Raw genomic sequence first — 27,204 nt, forward strand, 5'->3', positions numbered from 1 at the left:
GAAAGAAAGAAAGAAAGAAAGAAAGAAAGAAAGAAAGAAAGAAAGAAAGAAAGAAAGAAAGAAAGAAAGAAAGAAAGAAATGCACACTCAAGCCTCTGTTCTCCCAGAAGAATGCTGGGCTGCTCTTCACTTCCTCAGCAGAGACTGGAATGGAGGTGGGCCCGAAGAGCCACAGGTTAGTTACACCTCTTAAGTTAGAAAGAATTGTAGAAACCATCCACTCTGGACCCCTCACTCAGAAGGAGAAATTAAAATCCAGACTGGAGAAGGGACTTGTTCAAGGTCACTGACATTAGGGACCAAGATCCAGTCTTTGTAACCAACTCTGCCCACACTTTTTTTTGAAAAGGTCTCTGTGTTGTGGCAAAAGTCCCCAAGATATAAGAGAAGTTATTCTTGCTGGTCTCTTAAAATTTACTAGATAGGAAACTGATTGTGTGAAAGGAATTATAAGGAGAAATGAAGAGGTATCACTAATGACACAGCTACATGAAAACACTACAGTCTGGGGGGTAGGCAAGGAAGTCCTATCATCTTATCTTGGCAGTTTCTTACTAACAGAAGCAGTCCCTTTTTGGATCTGTTAGTGTAACTAATACCGTAAGTCAGGAGACCTAATCTTTACAGCACAGCTCACACTGGGTGAGACACCCTACTCTACTACTGGGCTTCAGTTTCTTCATATGTAAAATGAGGGGTAGGGACCAAAAGACTTTTGAGGTCCCTTTTCAACTTTGGTCCCTTTTTAAACTTTGTGTTAGAAAAATAAAAAGGCCTTAAAGTCAGAGGGCTTAGTAAACTTAAGCCACTAAAATATCCTACAAAAGCAGATCAGAAAACTCTCAGCAGTAAAATGCAACCGAAAACATCTTTCGAATAGGAAAAAAACCTAAAACCACAAAGACCTGAAACCACGACAAACAGACACGTTCTCTCAGTGCAAGTGTTATTATGCAATTATAAAGTTCTCAGGAGTGAAACTGGTTTATCAAAGTATGTTGAAAAAGTAAGAAAATGATGAACATTGAGTTTCAATTAGTTTAATAAGATCCTTTGTTAAAAAATAGGTACAACCTAGTCATCTAGCTGGGTTTATATATCCACAAAAACAAGATTCTCTTTAACCCTCCCAAAGAAAAACCTCAAGACACATTGATTGACCACATACAGCCAAAGAAGAGGAGAGGAGAGATCTGCCCCTTTTCTCCCAAATAGTTATCCTATATGCATTATCAGCTGACTCAAGACGAACTCTACACTGAAGAAGGGAAAATGTCAGGAAAAGGTAACGAAGCAATTGCTTAACTTAGAAGTGGGGAGGGACATTTCTCTAGACCTTTGACAAAGCAACTCTGTGCACTTCAAGTTGCATGTTAGGTCCAGGCTGCTTCAGTGTGAAAAATGAGTTCTGGTCCAAAAGTTTTCAAGTAAGGCAGTTGTTTGTAACTGGAATGTTATTTTCCTTACAGGAAAAACATAAAATGGTAAACAACAGGGTTCTCAGTCCAGTAGTACATGAAAACCTAATCAATTCCTAAACCACCTGAAATACAGTTATATTCCCAAATGTTTTGACTGCCTACTGTCTCCTTAACAGAATTCCCCTTCCCCATCACCAGCGGGAACGGCCAGTTCTATTCAGCTCTTGCTGGGTCTTGGCCAAGGGCTCTCCTTTCCAGGTGTGGGGTGGGGTAGAAAGGAGCAGAAAGGTAAGCAAGGAAGAATTCTTAAAAATCCTGAGCTAGACTTCATTCTGGGGGTCCCTGAAATTTGACTCCACTGGATCTTGAATGGCTCCAAAAAGAGCTAACCTGATGATCTGCTAATAATGGTGAGAAATCTTTATACCTACACAAGCAACCTGACCAACAAAAAGCAAAGCAGGTAAGTACTCAAACTCAAAATGACTTGTTTAAATGCAAATATATCAATGGTATCCCTATTAATACTATGGTTTACAAATTCCAAATTAAGCGTTACTGGGGAAACTTTTAGGGTCACTGTTGGTGAGCAATTAAGGCAAGAGTCAGACTCATAGGATAATCATGATGTAGTGGATTCTTGACTAGTTGACTCAACAGATAGACAGGACTTGATCAGTACAAGTAATTCCCTAAATTACTTTCCCAACATTAAAGAACTGGGCAGTAAGGAGAATGCATAGGTTAACTAGCTACCAAGCTTGCTCATGGCTTTAACATGTCTTGAAATATTTTTTTTCATTTAAAGGGGAGTATTGTAGTTTGATGTACTCAATTCAAAAAGAACCCCCAGGAAACACTAGAGCTATCTACACCTCCCCAAGTCTACCAGCTTGTAAAAGCACTAGAAGGCATTTTATTTTAAGACTCATGATCTTCACCAATAATTGAGATCCTGGGTGGCTACCCAGGGACCATGACCAACATGCTTGCAGCTGGGAGCCCAATCAAGCTTTAAGTTATGCGTGTAGTGGTGGCTAAAGACCACTGCCCAAGCCAGGACAACCAAGTAGCCTCAGCCAACTTCTTCCACCAGAGAGCTTTAGTGGCACTATGCCTGGCTGACCAGATGCATTACACTACCCTAAAGCCATAATGTTATAAACCCATCACTGAAGGATGTCATTTAGTATTGAAAGAAAGAATAAAATATCCCCCTACTTAATGTTGGTCAAGAGGAACAACTTGCAGCTCATTTTATTGTTCTGGTTCTCTAGGAAAGTCACGATCCCTGAATATGCCATCCGAACTGAAAACTGCTGGTACTAGCAATTTTCTATATGGAAGCTCTTGTGTAAACTGAAGAGGCTAGGATAAACACGAGGCAATATGACATGACAGTATTTTTGTGTGTTTGCATAAAGAGAATAAACCTTAACATGTATTGAAAGGAAACTACTATCTCAAAAGACAATTAATTTCATACCGATGTTTACTGCAGCATTATTCACAAAAGCCGAGAGGTGAGAACAACCTAAATGTCTGTCAAGGAATGACTGGATGAACAAAATGTGGTATATACGTACAATGGAATATTATTCAGCTTTAGAAAAGAAGGAAATCCTGTCATATGCTACAATATGGATGAAACTTCAGGATACTGTGCTAAGTGAAATAAGCCAGTAACAAAAAGACAAATATTATATGATTCATTCCACTTACACGGTATCTAAATGTAACTAGTCAAGGACACAGAAACAGAAAAGTAGAATGGTGGTTGCCAGGAGCTGGGGGGAAGGGGAAATAGAGTTTTGTTTGACGGGTACAGAGGTTCTTTTTTGTTTGTTTGTTTCTCTCTCTTTTTTTAAGAGTTTCAGTTTTGCAAGATAATAAAGTTCTAGAGATCAACAACAATGTGCACATAGTTAATACTACTACAAACTTAAAAATGGTTAAGATAATAAATTTTGTTATGTGTTATTTACGATTAAAAAAGACAAATTGAGAAAAAAAGGGGGACCACTTGAATTATGTATACTAAACGACTCCAAATTCAGAAATTGGGTTTAGCTAAGGAACATTTCTGCAGTCCTTAAGAAATAAACATTACCATTATTGAAAAAAAAAATTAATTTTTCCCTAATCATAAAAGTAACATATGTCCATTGTGCAAGTTACATACATCACAATTATCCTTTAAGAATTATTCTTCAATACTAAGAGGAACAATTAACAAATCTGTAAGACCTTCTCAAGAGAACTATGAAAGAAAGATCTTGTGCTTTAAATATAAATGTAAATGTTGCCTTCCCTGTGTTCCTTGGGGTATAAGGTGAATCACACATATAAAAAACACAAACATTTCCTTTAGTATTGGTTTTGCTGAGATAAAAATGGCTTTTCTAATCAAATCATTTCAAAGAAGAACAGAAGAAAGTTGAACAGAATAGATTTTCTCCTAGTTGTCGGCTCCAACAAATTCCTCTAATCCTTAGACAATTATATTCTAATGGAACACTCACCATGTTTACAACACAAGCGACAGAATCCCTGAAAATACTTTTTATGATTCATCCCTTTTTATTTCTTCTATTTTAACCTCACTTTTAAAGATTATTAGACACATACACATAAACACACACATGCACACACACATAATCATGAGGATTTTCTAACAGTTCCATTTCTTTTACATGAAGGTTAGCGATGTTTTTTACTTAAAGCAGAAAAAAGGGGCTGTTTTATTTTTCTATGGAACAAGTTCCTGCCAGATTTTGCACACTGCAGTTCTCTGGCGATGTGATGAGAACACATGCCCACCCATGGACACTAATTTTGCTCTTCACCCTTCCCAAGGAGCCTTTATGACACATGCTGTCTATGTTCCATTTAACAGAACTCAAGAGGCCAAACAGTAGGGCCCTATGGGGCCAGAGCAGTGACAGGCAACCCATCTCTTCCACTGAATGGGTATAAGGGACATGTGTTTAAAAGAGAAACACAAAAAAAGCCAAACCCAGCTTGGACATCTCCAATCTGAAAAATTTTTACAACAGCATGAATTAACACTGAAAACTAAATCATCTCTTGGGTTGAAATCTGGAAAGAGACAGTAGCTTGTTGTGCTTCCTTGCATACTGAACTCTATGAAGATGATACTGCTAACTCCCTGAGCTGCCCTCAGAAAGTGCAGCAAATAAGGTACCACTCTCATCCCAAGCCTAAAGCTCTTCCTAAGAGGGCTGAAGTGCCAGCCTGGGTCTGAAGCATGTGCCTTCTCCATGGTAATCATTAGTCATGAAGAAATGCTGGTGATTAAGAATCCAACTGGGAATGTGCATGGCTTCCATAACTGTCCCCCACACACCCCAAGACAATGTGGGCACAGTTGATTCAATGAGCTGTCAGCAAACTTACATCAGGACTGATAAAAGTACATGCTTGTTTGATAAGAGGGTGGTCATTCACCCCATTTATGTCTTAAGAGTGGAGATTAAGGGCTGGTCCCGTGGCTCACTCGGGAGAGTGTGGCGCTGGGAGTGCCGAGGCCGCGGGTTCGAATCCTATATAGGGGTGGCTGGGGTGCGCTCACTGGCTGAGCGTTGTGCAGACCATACCGTGCCGAGGGTTACGACCCCCTTACAGGTCAGAAAAAAAAAAAAAAGAGTGGAGATTAAGTCCTAAGAAGCCTGTTCTGTGCTTGTCTCTGGCTTTTCTAAGCTACAAGGAAAGTCACTATTTCCAGATAATAATACAAGATTTACCTACAAGTGTTATTAGTCCCACCCACCACGTAGGCAGAATGACCATAAACTCATTATGTGGGGAGAACAATGTAATAACAGAACAGTGGGCAACTCACAGGTCAAGTTCTCCTGTGAGAGCTACAGTCATGGCCACACACACATTCATAAATCACACATGAGTACAGTAAGAACAGACGATGCAATAAACAGGTCTCTCTAAATACAAGTAAGTGTTTTTAGATGTTGGTAGATGATCTACAGTAATTTTAAATAAACCTGCTTTTATGAGATAGTTAATGAATTCATAATAGCTTTGAGTCAACAGAATACAATTTTTTTTTTCCTTTTTGTCTTTTTTCGTGTCCGGCAATAGATCGCAATCCTCAGTGTCACGCCCGTACCGGACCGGTACCGGCAACGGGATCGCAACCCTCCGTGCTGCACCCGCACCTCGCTCAGCCAGTGAGCAGGAACCGGTCTGTATGTGGGATCCGAACCCTCGGCGGGAGCGCTGCCGCACTCCCAAGCAGCGCACTGTAGCAGTGCGCCACCGGGCCGGCCCAACAGAATACAATTTTAAAAGATGCTGAAAAGAGGAGGGGTTTCAAACCAGAAAAGACTGGTAAAAATTGCTCCACTACAATATCTTAAAACCTCTAACCTTTCAGGATTCAAATGCTCTCTCCCTAACTGCTGCTCCCCGCAAGAAACAGAGCAAGAAAATCTTCCATCTGAGGTTATGTTACTCTTCCTGGCTCAGAAAACATGGTCACCAAAACTATCAAATGGATTTTTAAGTACAGCAGTTTTTTTTTTAAATTTTATTTTTTAAAAATTTTTATTTCCACCCAAGAGTAAGATTCTGAAAAACCAAAAGGGAATAGCTCAAAGTAATTAGTGGCTCTGGATTATAGACTCCAGTAAATCTGTGAATAAAAGAAAATCTAGGGAGGAATCTATTGCCAATAATGATGAATCCCCATTAGAGCGGGAATTAGATCAAGGACAGGGCTGGGCCCGGATCTCAAGCATTTTTTTGTTTAACACTATCCCACACATTGCTCTGAGCATAGGCAGTGTCTCACTCGATATCTATTGATTGCTTCCAAGTTGAATGATAGGAGACCTCTGGTACTGGTTATGGCTCTGTATTCCTCCTCAAAAGGGAAAGAAGAAATCTAAAAACCATGTGGTGACCCTGAACTGACGGCTCACAATGTTTAACAGCAAAGCCTCCGAGAAGCAGCAGCCACAATCCCGGAGTGGTTATTGTTGCCAAATCTGTATGATCAATATCCCCTGTATGTAGTGTAATCGAAACTAAAAGAAACCTATGTTGCTCTGGAAAGAATATGGACAGGACCTGAGCTAGTCTCAAGTACACAAAGGAAAACAAGATATTTTCATTGAAAACACTAATAAATTGGGAACTTTAAAATAAATGTATTTATATCCCTACCTAAACTCATTTTCTGTAGGCCTCAAGGAAAAATAATGATACAATGGAACCTAATGTTTCAGCAAAATCAAAGAAAATTAGCTATTCTGCCTGCAAGATAAAACAAAATTAATTCACACTAATTTTCTGATGACTTTTGACAATGTGAACCCTAACTTGAGTGTGTCATTTGCACAAACTGCAATAGACAACCTAGTTTACTGTAAAATCACAAAATATAGGCTTTAGTTCAAGCTGAGATTTTTAAAGTAGCTTTTCTTCCACAACTTCTAAAAAATTGTTAATAAGAAATAATAATGGCCCTCAGTTTGAATCTAAAATATTTTTTAATATCACCAAATGCTATTATTAAATATGAACTATATATGCATGTATACACATACATATATAAAAATAAGCACTACAGATGTGGGCAGAAAAATTCTTAGCAAAACCCCCACATATTTCAAATACTGTTCTTCCTCATTATTGTCCTCTTCCATAATTAGCATGTTACAGCATAACAGGTGGCTTTCATTTATAGAATGCAAAATTAATGAAATTTGGAGATGGTCCTGTCTCCGAAAACAAATTGGCCATTCTAAAAAAAAGTGTACCCCTAAAAACAAACAGAAACAAACCATGCTTTCCCTTCATGCTGACTTTCCAAATTATATGAATTTCTGAATGTATTTAAATAAGTAAATGGAAAGCATTTACTGACAATTTGAAATTCACACACCTCAAGGAAAACAAGTCACTATCATGGGCTTTACAAGAAAGGGGAAGAGAAACAAAGACTATTTTTCCCAGCTTGGTAATCCCAGATCTGTTTAATATTATCTGAGTGATAACAGAATTTATCACTGTAGGCTGGGCTGCTCCACAAATGCTAAATCTTAGGTAAATTTGTGAGCAGTTGTGTTATAGGTCCTGACCCAGCCATTCTGGACAGACAGACCAGGAAAGCATAAATAGTACTGCTATAAACTAACTATAGCATCTGTCCCTAACAAGTAGGACTCAAAAAGTATTTTTTAAAAATATGAGGAGACACTGAATAGACTGTTAACACCCATAGGAATGTTTAATATACTCAAATAAACAAGATATGTGCCTTAACTAGTCAGGCATTGTTTAAATTTAGTGAGTGAAGAGAGAGAGAGGGTCAGACAGGCAGACACAGCCTCCCAATTATGCAGAACAATCCTTCGGATCATGTGAAAGCTATAATTAAATGTTGCTACCAAATCCCCACTACCCTTTCCCTTCCACCTAGAAAAAGTTAATGTATGAATTCAGTAGGAGCAAGTTGTTATTTGCAAAGAATAATTATATTCACTCAGTAGGGGAATGAAGCTTTCTTGCATTAAGTCATGTATCTTGGGGGTAGCAAAAAAGCACAATACTGAAAGAAACACAACATAACACAATAGTTATCATTCCTTAGACCACCTCCTTCAGCTTACCTCTGCTTATTCATTTTTTTAAAGGTCTAAGCTACCCACCCAAAAGGTATACCATCTCTGTAAGCTGTTTCTTAGGCAGCATCTTTTAGACTGAGGACTTAGGCAAAGGGATGGTTAAAACCGTTTCTCTGAATATCTAAGGAGAAATTTGCTTTCACAAAGGGAGATGAGTGGATAAGGGCTCTGTGTTCATGCACAGACCAGTGGTTACCTATCTGTCCTTGCACGTGGGCACACACACATATACAAACACACACACACTTTGGTTCTTTACAATTAGAATAATTTTTCTCCCTTAAAAAAATGTTAAAAGCAGACACCAGAAAGGTTAGGCAGAAGAGAACGAGAAAATAAAGTTCATGTAAACAGTAAGCACATACCTGCTGGGCGATGCCATTTCCTCTACATTGTGGAGCCCAAGTGCTGGATATTAGCATTATTGCTACTATAAAGCTTCTGATAAAAATGGATCGTCTCTTGCTGACCTGAGAACCAGCTGGCTGCTTGAGAAGTGGTTTCCCCCATATATGATTCAGTCTCCTTGACAAATATACTGCATTGTACTGGATGAGTCATCCGAGGGTTAGTCCGCATTTTATAGGCCTGTTGTGTCATTACTCACATTCAACATCCTGCTTCTCAAAAGTGGAAACTGGAAGCCTGACAGCTGACAGATGCTTTTTCCAATTAAAATATTGTTTAAAAAAATTCCTGTAAGTTATGATTATCAGTCATTGATGATAGTGTGAAATGCCCAGGAAGCAAATGGCACAGCTTGATACCTGAGATTACAATCTATAGAACCACAAGAGCAAATTCTCACCTGCCCCCATCTCCAAACCAAATAATACTGTTCAGAGTTGAGAGCAAGGATCCCTTATCTTTTAAGCTATTAGTTGAATTAGTATACATGGACCTTGTTGATTGTGTTGTAAGGTTACTCAGTTGCAGGAACTATGTAAAAACTATCCATCAAAACTGTATTACGTAGGATAGTGATATTGTATTTATAAGATGTCTACTTTTTAGAGAGGCATTTGATGTATGTTAGGGGTGAAATGATATGATATCTGAGACCTGTGAATATTCGAGCCGATAAATAAATAAATAAATAGGGATGGGATAAAGAAATGAGGCAAAATCTTAATAAATTGCTGCATCTGTGTGGTAAGTATATGCAGGCAGACTGTATTTTTCTCTCTTTTGAGCATTCTTGAAAATTTTCATAATAAAATGTTTCCAAAAATTAAAAAAAAAATTTTTTTTCCAGTCTCAACAATCTATGCCCAAACAAGACACTTTTCTAGTTAGGTATAAAGCTACCACACATGTGCATAGGGGGCACCATACACACAGTGCGACAAAGCAGCCCTGTGGGTGTGGGAGCTGCAGGTGAAGCTATTTTAGCCTTACCACCAGAAGGTCTGATACACATGTTCTATGGCCACTGTGAGGGCTGCATCAATCCCCTGAACAAAGGCCTGGTATCCTCTCCTTCCAAGACTGTCTGGTGATTGTTTTCTTATGCTTTCTTTGAGGACATAAACCCCAGCCTTGTTCATAAGCTCAATGTCAACATTATGAAGGAGAGGTGACTACTTCCAACTTCCTTATATGGTTTTGAAAATGCTCCATGAGAGGTTATGGAGCATCTTCAGTCCCTCACACCAACAAATACCTTTGTAAGGTGGCACAGTGTCTGCTCGATTCGCTTAATGCTCAAAATGGGTTACTTAAACCACCTGGAGGAGGAAGAGGGCTTTCATCTCACGGCTGGACAAAAAATCCAGATATGAAAGCTCCGATGTATGTTAAAGGAAACCACTGTTGAAACTATGTCATTTAAAAAACTATCCATGCCAATGCGTTGTGATAGCATGACAAGTCACCACAGGAAGCTTAAAATACAGAGGTCCTACTAAAGCCCAGAACTTTTGTACTGTCCCTTTAGTTTTGAAATTAAAGGATGGGAGGATGTTTCAGGCTGAGGCTCCCACCTCAGCCAACAGCCAACTCCAACTCTCAAATGATACTGTCTACTAGGACCGAAAACTGGCTGCAAATGGTTGGGACAGAGGGTACCCCACGCAACATCAACCTACAACCTCAGTAATCCAGATGATTAGGACTGTGTGTGGGCTGAACTGAAGACTTCCTTAGCTTTGATAAATTCTTTCCTCATAAGGATTGCAAGCTACAGTCTTATCAAAATATTCCCTTGCAATTTCATAACCTTTCACACACTTGAAAAGCATAACTTACCTCAACCCAACAGGTAGAAATGGAGGGAATTAATAAACTTCTAATCTGAGCTTCTATAAGTATTTTCAAGAAATAAATCTATAGTTCATTGAAGAATTTTATAATTCAGATTTTACTAATTAAAAATACAAAAATAACAGCAATAATAACATATACACACACATAGAGAAGGACTGAAAATAAGGCAATATGGTAAAATGTTAACAAATGGGGAACTGGGTATAGAAGAGTCTTTCATACTGTTCTTGCAATTTTCTATAAATATGAAATATTTCAAAATAAAGTGAAGAATACACTCACAAATACAAAAAAGAAAATACATAACCCCTGTTATTAAAAAAAAAAAAGAGTTTTATGGGTTTAATTACCACCATAGTTGCTGCTGCCAACATGCCCACCACTTAAAAAATGTTGGACCATAAAGAAATTTACCGAAATGTTGACACTAGGAAATTTTAACATCTCCTCTGGGTTTGGGCTTCTCAAGGGGTATTTTTTGCAAACAATTTTATAAGAGGCTGCCCACACACACAAAACTCAAACATATATTTTGGGAAAGTAACAACATACTATATCCTTGAGAATACTGTTTATGTTTGTTTAGCTTTGCATTTCCCAAACTTATTTGACCACAGAATCCTCACCCCCACCACTTATTACCATCCCAATGAGCCTGCTGAAAGAACTTTGGAAAACAACACTGCTGGAAGTGATGGAATATGGAATACTTTCTTTCTGATCTTTTACTCTAAGTTTTTTTCAGAACACATTTTACTTATTATAACAACAAAAGACATCCAAGCTTGTCTTCTGCCATCTGCAATGTACATTTCTATTTGGTTGACCTGCATGCTAATGACCACCATTAGTCAGAAAACAACTGGGATTATGCAATTATCCAGTCTCTCCTGACCATACTAGAGTGGTCTGTGCACCATCAGTGAGGAGCCTGTACCTGTGTGTACAACAGGTTGGCAGCTCACACTAGCGCTGGCATTGCTGGTAAGAGCTGGCTGGCCAGGGGTGAGGCCATCCCAGGGAGCAGTAGCCTGCTCCAGGCCCAGCTCCACCTTGCCATTTTCAGAGCACTGGGTCTTGGAGCCTGGATGTCTTTTGCCTCCGAGCTTCAGGCTTCACAAACTCATTTCCCAGTATGGATCCTTGGGAGGTAAGAAGCAAAACTAGCTGGGGGAAGCACAGTAGAACGTGGCTCCGAATTTCTTATAACTTTCTAATGGGCTCTTAAAATTCTTGCCATGTATTAATTTATAAGGGTTTTTAGCAATTATCTATATGGGGGGGGGGGGAGGCACTAAAGTCCAAATGCTGGCAAATGCCAAAATCTGAAAACAAACATGGCTATCAATGATATAGGTACTGTAGGCTGTATTGTGGAGAAGAGCTTAAGCTTGGAGTCAAGCTGTCTTGGTTCAAAATCCAGCCTTGTCTTTACTTACGTTATCTAACTTCTCTAAGATCTGTTTCCTTTTCTGTAAAATGGATATAATACTATTAATAACCTCACAGAATTGTTTTGAGTGAGATAAAAGTGATCATTCCCAAGAAGTACTTAGCATAGGCCCTGGCCACATACAGAATACTCATCAATTTATGCAAGCAACAATGATGACGGTAGGGTGTTTATAAGTTTAATGAATTTAGACTCTTAGGGCTGGGCACATCATGGCCAGCTACCACACTCATCTGTTTATATACCGTCTGTGGCTGCTTGAGAGCTACAAAGGCCAAGTTGAGCAGCTTTGACAGAAATCACATGGTCCCCAAAGTGGAAAATATTTACTATCTAGACCTTTACAGAAAAAGTTTGTTGACCCCTAGTGGTCAACATTTGGATGGATAAATAACCAGGTCTTTTCCCTACAGAAGTTTTGGTCATTAGTTCCTTATTCTGTGTAACATCCCAATTTAGAATCAGATGCATAAGTGTTATTTATGGTGATTTGGTCTACATGAGCTGTAGCTCACGCTTTCCTTTCAGTGCAACACACACACAGAGCTGTACACACAGAGTTGTCTCACAGCGGGTGGCAAAATCTACAGAGCCTGAGGCTGGCCTGTTGGTCTTTGCGCCTCCCCTCTTTTCCTGACCTGCCCACTCAAGAGGACCTCCCCTATTTCACAGCCTAGTGACACCAGCTGAAGTGTGTGAGTCCACAGCATGCCTCCCCTCCCCAAGTCACATCTGTGCATTATATGTAAACCACATGTGTCCCCAGAGCTTGAAACAAGAGGTGAAAGATGATCTGGAAGAGGCATTCAGGAAACCGAGCAAACAGAAATGAAGAGGGCTGGATGGCCACATGCAGGATTAATAAAGCAGTGAGGGGCCTTCAGAAATTAGGACTGCAGCAACACTGTCACCACAGACAAGAGCCCAGGAAGGAGACTGAAGGCCAACCAGAAAAATGAAGAACACACGCCTCAAAAACAGGTCCCGAGACACTACCCTGCATCCAACTGTGCTGCATATTTTCTTTGGCAGGAAAACTTGTTTATTTGGAAAATGAATCCACAGCATTAATGGATAATGCAGGTGAAGGGACTCCAGGGCCTGGTCTCTGGGAGGGGAAATTTGAACAAAAGAAAGCATTCTGCCTTTGGTTACGTTCTCTTGGGGGGAAAAAAAAAATTCTTAGCCAGCTGTCTGCATAGAGATTAAACCTGGGGTGTACTTAGATATACACAGTGTCTTATTCATGGGGTCACTTGTTGCCTTACTGGAAAATATCAACATCTCTGGGAGGTCAATCCAATAGAGAAATGCCTATGTTAAATATTAAAGTGAATGATGAGGGCTGGTCAAGGAAGGGGGGGGGGAAGCAAATGATTTCCACTGTCACCTACTGAGAGCAGAATTTCAGAGACAGTACACATACTGGCAAATATCCCTGGAAGCCAAGTCAGTTTTCAACTGTGTTTCTTAAAGTGTAACTGGCTGGCATCAGGGGCAAAAGGCTCTCTCCAAAGCTTGTGGTTATTTTGGGGATGTTCAGCTTGGCCAGAGCCAGAGGACATGCACTGATGGAATGTGTATGGACTATTATGCTGAGCAGATTTTTTTTTTTTAAGTAAGAGACCCTGTGAGGACCTTTCAGAGCTAGGATTGTGGATTGAGTCTAGGTTTATCTAGGGAAAGGCAAAGGGAACTCACATTCGTCCAATACATACACTCTGTGTAGGGTGCTCCATATGGTTATATCATTACACCCACAAATTTTGTTCCTGGCCTGTATGGAGAAAAAATATGGGGCTGAACTAGTAGACAGATTTAGTCTAGATAGTCTAAGTTTCTCCAGTACAGTATGATACCCAGACAGGGCAGGACTGATGAGAGGAGGAGAAGAAATTTGAAATGTATTAGGAATAACAGAAAGTCACTGTGGAAAATTATGGGAGGAGCCAAGGGCTTAGCATGGAAAAGAGAATGGTCAAAGCATTCAGGGTGCTGGTGATATGGCTGAGTCAGAGGCCAGGTGTCTATGAGAAGACCAGTTTCCCCTTCGAGACTGGAGAAGAAGTACTGAGGACCAGTCAGAGCAAGGCCTGGCTTCCCCAGAGATCTGGGCTGCAGAGAAAAACCAATACTAGATCTAGGGTGGAATTTTAAGTTCAAGGGGTGGGTCTGGTTCAAGACCTGGAAAGGGACATAGAGAGTGCCTAAGGAGTGACGATTTAATGTACTGAGCATTTGAGCATCTGCGAGGCTGAGCAATGAGGTATGTGCTTGAAATCTGCTCAAGGGTGTATGAGTACATCTTATTCTTTAAGGTGCTCTCTTACCAAGACAATCGCTGCATAGACTGAGTGTGCTAAACCCAAGTCTGCCGTTCAGGCTAGCTCATCTCACCCTGCTGTTCCCTGCTTCCATGCCAAAATTAGACCTGAAGCTGCTCAAAGGCTGTATAATTCCAGGAACAATCTTCAGGAGAGAAATCTATCACTCACCTTGATGCTGGCCACAAAAAGTTACCCGAGAAAAGGGTAGCTTTCTAACTAAGCAAACCTTCCATGTGGAAGCCATCTCTGTTTGTCAGACGGCTATACAGACATTCAGCTGTAGAAATGGAAATCTCTTCTGCCAACTCTCAACAATACTTTTAATCATTCACCTATGTATAGCACACAATTAAGGGAGTCAGAAATCCTGCAGCTCCATTCTATGAAAAGGCAGCAGCTTTGGCCTGGCTTTGCCATTAGTTATACAACCTTGGGCAGAGTCATTTAACTTCTTTGTGCCTCGGTTTCCTTATCTAGAAAATGTAGGTTTTAAACTAGTTTAGCCCTTGAAGCTTCAAAATTCTTCAATGAATAGATTGGTAACAGCTAAATAAGAAAACTGCCTAATAATCTAAGTAGACAAAGAAGGAAGTGGAAAGAAAGCTGGGCGATGCTGGTGGATCAAGACCAAGTGATTGGGAGGAAAGCTATGTTCTTGACCCTGGATCTAAGGGACCAGACTAAACTAATGCACCAGTCTGAAAGGATATGGATCTTATCCCAAAAATAGAACTGACTTTTCCTTACAAACAAACATTAGTCAACAACAGCAGCTAATGTTGACATTAGCTATGGTTGTATCACAGGACTTTAATTCCAGACAAAGACCCAAGATGGGGAAATGGAGTCTAGCACATCCTCTTCTCCATCTTCATGACAATCAGTACCACAATTACAGCACTTTGTTATGACTTGAATGTCATCTTTGCCACTGGACTTGAGACTCTCAAGAAAAATTTTTTTTGTTTTTTACTTTCGTAGTTCAGTATCTGACATATGGTAAACCCTCAATTGACTGGGTTTCTTTCATTCATTCAATAAACACAGATTAGCCTTTACGGGCTTAAACAGGGTATGGAGATGAAGATAATGTGAGAGGAGGGAACTGACAGATAGATGGTAGCAAACTTTTGTAATGTGTATCTTTTGTCTTTATTACAAAAAGTGATAAATTCATTGTAGAAAATTTAGGAAATGCAAAGAAAAACATTCACCTGAAATGTCATCTAGATGGTAGAACTGAAGAGTATTACAGGCATCCTCAGTTACGTGATGCATGTTTGCTTATTTCAAATATTCTTCACCACTGTCTGAATTCCATTTAAAAAAATGATTGGAAAATAATATTCTTATTTTTGTATTTATTTATTTATGACTAAAAAAAAAAGCTATTGTGCACAGGACTTTGCATGATTTTTTTCCCCTGCTTTAGTTCAGCTCCCCAGAGGGGCAAATAAATAATATATGGGTGTCACACCTTATGGATCTTAGATGTTAGGTAAGAAACTAAAAGAGCAACCTAGAAGTCTAAAACGGACCTTCGAGATATCTAGTTCTAGACCAACCACACTTGACAGATGAAGAAACTAAAGCCAGTGATCAAGTTCAAATTCAGTTGTAGGAGCCAGAACTCAGGTTGAACTTGACTAAATCCATTGAGCCTTACTGGGTACTTTAGCTACCTAGCTAAAACCAAAATCATCCTGGAATTGTCACACTGTTAACTTTTGGTTTCTGAAAAGCAAGCAATTAGAGATGATCCCAGAACAAGAAAAGTAGATGACCATGTCTAGGATATTTACATGGGCTAGATTTCTCAGGCAACAGGTTAAGTAAATCATCAGAAGGGCAGCCAAAGGTACTCAATAATTTGAAAGTTCTTCCTGGCTTTGCCATAAACAGTTTAGTTCTATCAGAAATTTTAAAAATGGGCCAGTGAACCTGAGTTAGGGTTCGCTGGTCGACAGACTGGGAAACTATCAGATAAGGCTTACAGACCACAGAATTCAGCCCCAACTACCTCCCCATGGCTCACCCGAATTCTGTGCAGGGAAGGCATGTTTGGAGAGCATCCAACTTGCTTCGAGTATTTCCTCCTCTCAGGAACTCTCCACAGTGGTCATAATACAACTTGCTGGGAGAGGGGAGGGAAGGAGGGTATCCAAAGTAACTAATCAAGAAAGGAACTTTGCTCTGTGTAGTGGTTAAGATGAATGCCTTATGGGTGGTGGTGGGTGTGTGTGTGTGTGTGTGTGTGTGTGTGTCTTATATATGTACAATTAACATTCCAAATCCAACAATACACACTCAGCAACAGAACAGAAGCAAGAGCCTGAGGTCATTTAAAGAGAGTAGAGACCCTTCCTCCAAAAAAACATACCCTAGAATTGGCTGAGATTTGGGGACCCACTGTCTGTATGCCTCTCCTGATACATGCACCTTTGCCACCCCGATATGACTTCAGCATTTAAAGATGCAGTACATACTCATCTTTCAACACCGCTCCTAAATGCCAGCCAACCACTTATCTGGTGCTCCATCACAGAAACACTGATCTTTCCCAACACTGGAGGAAGAGGTGAAAGACTGTATTCAAGTCTCCTATAGAACTTTGCAGCGTAACTATGACCACAGGTGATTTCCACAGTGGGTCCAGCTCTATTCAAGAGGCAGAGACCTGCAGGAGAGATAATAAGTCCTTGATCAAATCTCATCCTGATCAGTACTGACCCCTAGGACAGTATTCACTGTAGTACTCATTTAAGGAAGAAAAAAGACTGAAGGAGGGGGCTTACTCCACTCTCTTCACTTAGCTGCCATTTAAAAAGTCAGCTATCAAGTGACATTAAAGTAAGTATCAGATGGCTTAGAGGTATCAGTAGGGGGGATGGATAATGAATGCGGGCTCCATCTATTTTATAGACTAAAAAGCAAACAGCAATGCACAAAATGGGATAAAACAGAAAAAGTACATTTGTGGCAGAGCCAAGAATAGATCCTCAGGGTCCTTGAATTTCATCTCTCAGGACACTTTCAAACAAGGCCCACTCCCACATGTTCTTTGTTTCACATCTTCCCAAAGATCCTCTCTGCTCCTCTGTCTCCACCCAAGAAGGAGAAAAGGGTTCCATAGATTTCATTTGTTTGTTTCCGGTGAGCCCTGGAGGAATTGTCCCTGATGCTAAGACCGTGCCAAGTGTGAAGAGCAAGTCTTAACATTGCAACATTCCAAAGCTACTAGGGTGGGACCAGTTCAGCTCAAAGAGATTTTGCTATCACTCAGGAGAAGCTGGAAATAAACACAAACACACAGACAATATGGCACACAGGAGGCCAACGAATGAGCAAAAGGCTGCACGGAGAGAAGAGCAGGACTAAAGGAAGCCTTGCCTAGCCCCCCATCCTCACGCAGCAGCACCTCCTCAGAAAACAGCGGCTAACTGTGCTAGGGGACACAGGCACCCTGCCTTCCCTATCCCCTACAGTTAATTAAGACTTTAGGGGTTGTCAACTCAGTTTATATTTTGGGGTGAGGAAAGGGAATAGCCCATGGGCTTCAAAATAGAACCAAATATTTATAATCTGCTGCTGAGCAAGGCATCATGTGAAGGATAGGGCACACATTCCATGGGCTGGTCGTAGCCTCCCTGGTCCCTTTCAGAGCAAATTCTGGGACGTGCAAGTGCAGATAAACAGTGGTCAGAAGCTTATAAAACAGATTAACTGGGGCATAATGAAGCCATTTATCTATGTCATATAAGTGCATTTTTTCTTTTTAATTTAGTTAATTGTCCTGTATAGGTAACACATTCATTTGAAACTGGGGCATAATGAAGCCATTTATCTATGTCATATAAGTATAAGTGCATTTTTTCTTTTTAATTTAGTTAATTGTCCTGTATAGGTAACACATTCATTTGGTTCATAAATCAAAATATAAAAAGGCATACTCCCACCTCATCCCATCTGCCCCCTTCCTTCTCCCATCCAACAAGCTGACAGTAGCCACCTTTTGAAAGTATTTTTGTGTGTATCTTTTGAGGGTTTATGCAAACATAAATATGCATTATCTCCCCCACCCATTCTCACAAAAAAGGTGCCATATTATTCACATGTTCTGAACCTTGCTTTTTATCTCTTGGAAGTCTTTCCATATTAGAACATAGACAACTAATTCATTCCCTTTTTACATCTGCACAATATTCCACCATAAAGACACACCATGTTTTACTTAACCAGTTCATTATCGATGAGCATTTAGGATTTTTCGAACTTCTTGCTATTAAAAACAATCTTGTGATAAATTATCTCATATATGAGAGTTGCCTTTATGTATTAAGATGCTTATTTACTGCTCTGTAACCACCTGGCCACAGTACAGAGAAAGAAGAACAACAGGAAGAAAACCTTCCAACTGCAAATCCATCCAAAACCAAGACAAAGCTCTTCTAAAGCTAGCTAGCTAGCTAAACAAACACAAAAATAAGTAAGTAAGTAAATAAATAAACAAGTAAATGACTATGATAAAATAAAATGAGGTTTTGATTAGTTGGGTTAGTAAAATGTATGATACATATGTAGTAGGCACTCAACAGCTATTTGTGGAAAGAGTGAAATTGAGTTCAGTTATTTAGGTTGCCCATTCTCCAGCCTTATCCTCTTTCTGCCAACCCCTTCCCCAAAGCCTCATAACCCATTCAACCTGGGGCTATCCAGGCATCTGACTCTTTGAGAAATTCTAACAACAATTCTGTCTCATAGAGGGGAGATGCTTTGTCAAAGCACTGACTGGTGAGGTGGCTGGTGCTACATTGGAGGGCAGGAAGTAAACATTTCCTTCCTTGGTCATCATCTGGGCCTGAATCCAGAGGTTCAACTGGAGGTAAGGACACATGGAGTCATCTGCACCCCTAGGGAAGCAGGGCTGAGCTGGTGTTGGCTAGGCCCTCTACTGGAGCACAAGTTCCAGGTGACTACCCCACAGGTACTTGTCAAAGCAGGACCCTTAGCAGAGACCTTCCCCCACCCAGGGAGGCTGTCTCCGCCTTTCTCAGCCACAGCCTTCAGTAAAGGAGCAGGAAATTCTAAGCTGTCCACGGAGCTGACTCATACTCTCTTTCCACAAGCATCCTGAAGGTTCTATTCTAAATTTACCAAAGGGAACATGCCTTAAGGCAGAAGCAGAGTGCAGAAGTGGTTGTGGCTGGGGCCTCAATTAGCATTTCCTCTGTAACATGTCACGGTCCCACCAGAAGAGCTAAGGAAGGTAAGGAGAAGAGAGAACATCCTGTAAGCATCAACTGAGACAAATGCCATTTACACCTCTTTTCAGAAGTGCACATATATCATTACCTGCATATGTACACAATGACAGTTTAATTATCCCAGGGTTACAGTCAAACTATTAAAAATGAATTATACTTGTTTGGGCCTGAATTGGACCAAACCAAATGTATAAAGGCATTTTTGAGACAAACTGGAGAAAAGTGAACATGGATGTGGTATTAGATAATACTAAGGAATTACTATTAATTTTCTTAGGAGTGGTAATGGTATTGTGGTTATTTTTTTAAAGTCCTTATCTTTTACAGATATACATTGAAGCATTCATAGATGATATATGTCTGGAATTTGCTTTAAAATATTCCAGCCTGCTTCTCACCTCCAATAAAAACTGTACATGATGGGGCGGAGGAGACATGAATGACAGCTAAGTACACAGGAGAGCATTATACTACCCTATTTCTGTGAATGTTTAAAATATTTCACAGTAAAAAGGGAAAAGGGCTTTTACAATGGTATATGCCACTGAGACCTCACTATTGACCAGAATAGGAAGCTTGGCAGGGGTGACACCATCTGCAGATGACAGAGTTAGCGACTACACAAAAGAAAGCCAACCTAGTTGCTTTCTTAAGTAGCTGCATCAGATTTTTTATTCTCTCAATTAAGACATTGGTTTTCAAACTTAGCTGCCAACTGGAATCACCTGGAGGTTCGTTGTTGTTTTCACTGGTGTCTGATTTAATTGTTTGGGGTGCAGCCTGAATTTCTGGGTTTTTCGAAGTTCTCCAGGTAATTCTAATGTGCAGCAAAGTTTGAGAATCCGTGCTCTGAGAACCTAACAGGCTGGTTCAGAAAGAAGTCAGGGGTAAATGTGAAAGGACAGTGGCAGCTGGACATTCTCTGCTGGAGCCTTCCTGCGACCCTCTGGGCCTAATTATCTATCTCTCCAGGCCCAAGTCTGGGGTCTGGACCAGGCAAACTTTACTGAATTACTTGTTCAATCAAGGATGAGACTAGAGCTATAGGAAAAAAATAGGGACTTGGCAAAGAGATTAAAACCAGAAGCTGGGCCTACTTTAAATCCAGATGGGAGGGGTTATCAATATCACTTCATATCAAACATTCCACTGACCGCTCCCCATCACCCACTTGAGCATTAAGTGCTAACGCACATCTTGCTGTGACCAGCCTATGTTGGCTACAGAAAAACTCCTGTTTAAAGAGACAAGGGTCTTAAGCAGTGAAATTTGTTATACAAGCTGCTGAGCACTGGAGCCCTAACAGCTGGCCTTATTCAAACAGAGAGGAACTGGCAATTCTCATCAAGCCTCATCTCACAAAGGAACTGGGGAGATTTTCCTGTGGCAGGTGGCATATTTTGATGTACAACTGTGAGCCTCTGCCCACTTTCTTGTGGCAAGGGGGTTAATTCTGGCATCATTCTCAGAGCCTTGGGAGAGGTAGAGGGTTTGCATCTGTGGAGGTCCCTCATATACGTAACTCCTGTGACCCTCCCTCACAACAATCTTTAAGTGTAATCGTGTTCCCATTTTACAGATGAGAAAAATGAGGTCCATGCAGTCTTCGTTATTATGCCTGAGTCAACACAGCAATAGAGAGCAGAGCTGGAATTTGACCCAGCCAAACTCCAAGGTCCCATGCTTTCCATAATCATCTCCTCCAAGATATACTTTAGAATAGACTGAACATGGCATCTCTTATTTCCACCTGTAAGAAATAATCCAAAGGTTGCTTGGTCACCCCACCCTCCTGGACGAATCTTTTAGTCATCATGACCCTGTAGATACAGAACCCTTGGACTTTCCTTCATCATTTTCCATGGGGACATGCCTTCCTCCTCCACCCCAGGTGAGTCCCAGATGGGTGTTGCTTTCTAGCTGCTCAGTCCATGGCATTATACAAGAAGGATGAGTGTTTCTTACACACCCAGCTTTGAAGTCCTTGCTGAGGACACTGACCAGAGGGCCCGTCCCTTGACACACACATTTTCAGATTTGAATTCTCTGTATCAGAATTCAAGGTGTAAACAGACCTGGTACACAACTCAACCTAGATCAAAAGTCAGGTTTTGGCCTCTAGTCCTTGATGCAGGGTATCTCCTCTGCTACTGGCCTCATTTGCAGTTACACAAGTCCCAAATGCAAGGCCAACTCAGCTGCTAGTGTTACTGTCCACTCACCCTAAACCCCTGCCTTTAAAGCTTTTGTTCTGAGAGACCCTACTTGTGTTCCGGAGATGCTGCTGTCCGAAGTCAAAAGCTGCCTGGAACCCTTCTTCTGGAACTGGCTTCAAGGCCAGCTTATAATGAATGAAGCAGCCATTAGAAAAAGAAAAAAGAAAAAATCCTACTGTTAATTAAGCACCATTTAAAATACTTATGGTAGATCTATAACCAAAACTTGTTCTCAACTTACTTACCAAATACAGCTTTAATGAACTTAAGGTCAAGTCCAAACTTAATAATCTACCTTCACTAGATAAATACTTAATATTGCCAAGTATGGCTTCCACTTTCTTTTTTTTTTCTTCTTCTGAAAAGAGTTCCAAATAGGCTTCTGAAAATGTTTCAAGCAAATGGTTAGGAGATCAAGATGAGAGTGTCATCTCACAAGGTGAGGTATTACCTTTGGAAGATACAACATTCAAATACAAAGGCACATGTTCAGATGCAAAGGTACATCTCTGATAGGTTTGCCTCAAAACAACTAAAAATTCAAGCCATGTGATTTTATCTTCTGTTACATTTTATATATGACTACAATCTATCATGTAGCATTAAATGGTGTTAATGATAATCATAAAGAAATGTTAGCAGACATTTACCTGATGTGCCAAGTATATTCTGTCTTTATGTGTCCTTAATTCTAATGTCCTCTGGGAGAGGTGCTGGGAAAACTGCCACCCACAGAATAAAGAACCCAATCTGTGAAGCCATCGAGAGGTAGAACTGAACAGGCAGCCTGACTTCAGACCCCTTCATTTCCAAACCTTATTGTCTTGGCCAGCCAGCTGTGGAGTTGCCGCCTCTCCACCAACAAACAGCTGCAGGGCTCCCTGGAGAAGCCAAATTGAACCTCTTCCCCAACAGCCCTGGACCCTCCACTGGACACAACAGCTATGTGGGGGGAAGCTTCTACAGCACGCGGCATTTAAAAAGTCATGGGAGAGAGGATCCTCCCAACAAAGCTCAGAGGCGCTCAATGCTCAACTCTTAGCTGGTTCAGCAACCCAGAATTTAACCCTCCCCTAGTGTTGCACCCCAGCCTGCACCAGCGGACGTCTTGATAAAAACAAATGCTTGTGCATAATAGAATGATGCACACACGGCTCATCTGGGCAGCACAGAGTGATACCTTAATGGTTAAAACACCTGGCTCTGGAGTCACACAGCCCAAGTAGTACTCCTTGCCCCACAGTTTCTAGCTATGAGTTCTCAGGCAACTTATTCATCTTTCTAAGCTACAGTTTCTCCATCTGCAAGATGGGGAAACAAGAGTATCTACTCTGGGGTATATTAGCGTTTGTTATGCTAGCCAACTGTACATATGAAAAGGCACTTCACACAGTGCCTGTATATATCAAGAACTTAATAAATGTTGACTACCATGTAGGTTATTCCAGCAAAGATTCAGTGTACGGCAGACAGCAGGGCAGGCAAAATGTAGCAGAAGCATGGAGTGCCTTGGTTCAGGGCTGCTCTGCTGGCTGGTGACGGAACCCCTCCAGCACAGGTGCCCAAGCAGAAACACTTCACCGTGTACTATTCTCTGGCAAATGCTAATTATACAATTCAACAGGTTCTTCCCAGGCCTCTGAAGTCAACGTGAAACTCCTCCTTGCACCAGGGAATTATTTGGGACTTTCAGACATCAGTGGAATTTCCTCTCCTTTTTCCTGAAATGTCAGCCAGACATTAGGTTGGTCGTGGGTCTATATGCTTCTATACTTCTCAAAGCAGGAGTTTCCTAAATTTAACATCTACCTTGTGTTTTCCCAGCATATGTTTACACTTGAATAACCACCCTAAAGCGGAGGTAGGTGGGAAGAGACTGGTCTGAAATAGTGGCTTCCCAGTCCTATCTGGGTAGTTCCCGAGATGGCCCTGCAGAGAAAGGATTGAAAGGCAGTTACTGGAGCCTGACCTGGGGGCAGAATAGTGTAAATAAGAAAAACAAAACAATAAGCCCCTCGACAATACAATCTCCTCCTCTGCAAGTCCCATGCTGACAGAAGGAAAGAGTTCTGAATTTGAAAAAAGGGCTTCCAGGAAGCAGACTAGTCTGCAAAGCAGTCTAATAATAAAAAAAAATAAAAACCCAGGAGGAGTGCTTTTGAAAGGATTTTTAGAAATTACTGCTGCTGCTTATTAAGTTATTAACTTTTTGCCTAGAAGTAGGCTGTCTCACCCACTGCCCTCAGCATTTTAGGGTTAGGGCTGGGTCATCCCTTCATCCAGGCCACCAGGGAGAGGAGCCTCTGGGAATGTATTTGCTGCAAAGCCACAGCTGGCAGCTGAACTCATTCACAGCATACACTAGCAGCACCGTTCTACAGAAATGTAACTTAAGCCACATACACAATTTAAAATTTTTTACTAGTCACATTAAAAAGGTAATAAAAAACAGGTGAAACTAATTATAAATAATATAGTTGACATAACCCAATATGTCTAAAATATCTTCATTACAAGTAACCAAAATAAAATAATTACTAATGAGACAATTCACATTATTTTTCTTGTAATAAGGCTTCAAAATCCAACATGCATTTTGCACTTACAGAACATGTCAGTTAGCCTCATTTCTAGGGCTCAACAGCCCTGGTGGCTACTGGCTACAATATTAGACAGTGTGGCTCTAGAGGCCATGGTCTGGTGCAGTTAATTCCCAATGGAGTCACCCGGATCTCTCAGAGAGAGGGGTGGTGCCTTGTGATGGGGCTGTTTGAAAAATGTGGCATCCCAACCCCACCTCGGAAGGCCTCAGTAAAAGACAGCTGGCCGCCCTCCAAGTTCCGCTGCGGCACAAGCTGCCACCCACGCAGCCCGGTCACCACCGCCTCTCTGCAAGAGTCATACAAGAAGGCTTACGTTTTAAAAATACCCAACAGCATGCTAGCTTGGGATTTGTAAGCACAAAAAGTAGGAGAGCGAGGAAAGGCTCCCAGAGGCAGGTGGACTGGGCTGATGAGTAGAACGCCCACAGCTCCTTAACCAGGCTTGTGTGTGCGTCTGTCGGTCCAAGCCTCAGCACGCTCTTTTCCCTTCTCTGTGCACAGGCAGAGCACCAAGAATACTCTAACTCCCTTGTCAGTGAAGGCAGGGGCCCTGTTTATAGTTGGAGGATATTGTAAGAATGATGATCCAATGAGGGGTATTTTGAGTTCTTCAAAGAAGCAGAATGTCTTTAGCTAATATCCCCATGGTATTCAATAGGGCATTTAAAATTTCCTCAGCTAGGGCCTTCTGCAGCTGTCACTTTATATCCCTAGGTCTCTGCCAGAAAGAAACCATTTTTGACCTGGAGGAGGTGGGCCAAGAGTGCCCATCAAAACCCACTGAAAGTCACTCCCCTTTGTTGTCTGGGTTTCCTACATTTGGAGATAAGTCTTTCTGGTTTAGCCTTGCTCACTGGGGTGCCTAATCGAAATCTCTCAAAGAAAAAGTCTGACACACCAGTATGGAAAAGTTCCCTTATCATGTGGAGAAAATAATTTAGGGCGGGTAGATAAACATGTACAGGAAATACTTCTATAGAGGTCTTGATCCTCTGAAGATTAATAACCCACGGAACTGGAGACCAGCCTCAAACTCGGAGGAAATAGGCAAGTTATAAAAACAGGAAGAACGGGAAGTTTATTTTTGGATGAATATTTGTTCTAGTGAAGCTCTCGATACTGACAAAAACCTTGATCTGCAGGTCATTTGCTGCAGCTGAGCAGCTGCACTGCATGTTCCACAAGCTGTCCCACCAGAGATTTCCGGGTCTTTTTGGAAAGGGCCTCATCCCACTCCTGTAAAACATCTGCCTTGCTGCCACTGGCTTAGGGACGCCTTTCTGCTGCTTTCCTGCTGGTGTGTGGGATCTCTATCCTCACTAGAAACCTCAGCCATCTGCAATAGCGCTCTCTGTCTCTGTTCCCAGCATCCAAAACTGGCCCCTCTCCACCAGGTGTGTGAACTGTAGCTCTCGGTATCTGCCACGTCTGTCCCAGCACAATGTCGTCAGCCTCCTTTGGTGAACTGCTGGTCTCCCTAGTCTCCTACCACCTCTGTTACCAGACCTTCCATGGCTCCCCACTGCTTATAGAGTGAAGCCAAATGTTCTTCTGCCTGACAGATGCTTTTCACAATGCAGCCTTACCCACCTTTATAGCCCCATTTCCATATACTGAACCAGCTGTGTGATTTGCAGGGCCCAGTACAAATGAAAATAATGTGTAAGGGCCACCCTGAGTTCAAAAATTATTAAGAATTTCAAGACAGCAACAGCAGAGCATTAAACCAAGAGAGGGGCCCTTCTAAGCACGAGACCCCAGTGTGACAGCATAGGTTGCACACCCATGGGGCCAGCCCCTTCCCCATGCCTCCCTCTGACCAGCCCCAGAAGGCACAGATTCTCCCAACACTGAGGAAAACTCTCCTCACCTCTCCTCACCCTCACTGAAATTCATCCTTTCCCTCAAGGAAGAGTCCAAGACAAGGAAATTGGTTTCTTCCCTCTCAGTGACCCATTCAGATACCCCACCTCTGAGCTCTCTGGCCCTGATTTACGGTATGATGATTTACCTGTCTTCCCTCCAAACCTCAATCAGACCAAGAGTCCCAGGGGTCCTTGTTCACTGTGTGGTCATTTCTGTGCTCTCGCCCTACCTCTGAGCTCTCTGGCCCTGATTTACGGTATGATGATTTACCTGTCTTCCCTCCACACCTCAATCAGACCAAGAGTCCCAGGGGTCCTTGTTCACTGTGTGGTCATTTCTGTGCTCTCCCCTCTACCTGTCCAGAACAAAATTTGGCACACAGTAAGTAGTTCTGCTATAAATTCCTACTGAATGTTCACTGGGAACTCTGTTCTCCACCTCTAATGGACATTTACAAGCCTCCTAGGGCCTTGCCAAGTGACCAGTTAAAGGAAAAACTTAAAAGTCCCTAAGATTATCTTTTTACCTAGGAGCAGATGCCCATGCCCTCTGGAGAGCTTGAGGGCATCTGAACAGGAACTCCCATTAACCACCATTATGAAATCGGCTGTCCATGTTGACTTTGGCAGCTGCTTCACAGGTGGTGGGCCAGCGCAGCCGGGGCGTGGCAGAGAACTGGGAATCAGGAGTCAGCATTACCCTCTCTCACCTTCCTCTGGCTAACACAGGGGTGGTAGAACCCAGAGAGGAAGAGGGTGACTTAATGTGTGATTTCCTACCCCTGCCACTGAAAAGCAGGAAAGGGACGACCGCCTTGGGTTTTCTTACCTAGAAACTGTCAGTCAGATCTCATTTCTCTGGAAATGATGAACTTTTCAGGGAAAATGCACGTGGGCCCTGAAGTTCCTTTTGAGCAAAGAAGCAGACTGAGGTAGGGAGCAGAGGAGACGGACAATGATCACCTCTACCCCTGAAGTGCAGACCTGCTTTATTAGTTTTTAAGAGGAAGAAAAACACTGGAGATCCCAACAGCTTCCTAAATGTTCAGGCAAAGTTGATCTTTCCAGCTATTGTCAACTCATCATGCCTTTGGGCGATGGTGAGGCAGACCGGGGATGATA

At 41.5% G+C, this 27,204-nt stretch overlaps 1 protein-coding gene across 1 annotated transcript in view; it reads right to left on the minus strand.

The window, feature by feature from the left end:
• SPRED2 (sprouty-related, EVH1 domain containing 2) overlaps nucleotides 1–8,543 on the minus strand; it is a 50,728-nt gene extending 42,185 nt beyond the window's left edge. The window contains exon 1 of the mRNA XM_008586183.1: nucleotides 8,455–8,543. Coding sequence (XP_008584405.1) covers nucleotides 8,455–8,471 — 17 coding nt within the window. The 5' untranslated portion in view covers nucleotides 8,472–8,543. The remainder of the gene's footprint in view (nucleotides 1–8,454) is intronic.
• Nucleotides 8,544–27,204: the final 18,661 nt, after the last annotated feature.

Source organism: Galeopterus variegatus, unplaced genomic scaffold (assembly GCF_000696425.1).
Source record: "Galeopterus variegatus unplaced genomic scaffold, G_variegatus-3.0.2 Scaffold3861, whole genome shotgun sequence".
NCBI classification, from domain to species: domain Eukaryota; kingdom Metazoa; phylum Chordata; class Mammalia; order Dermoptera; family Cynocephalidae; genus Galeopterus; species Galeopterus variegatus.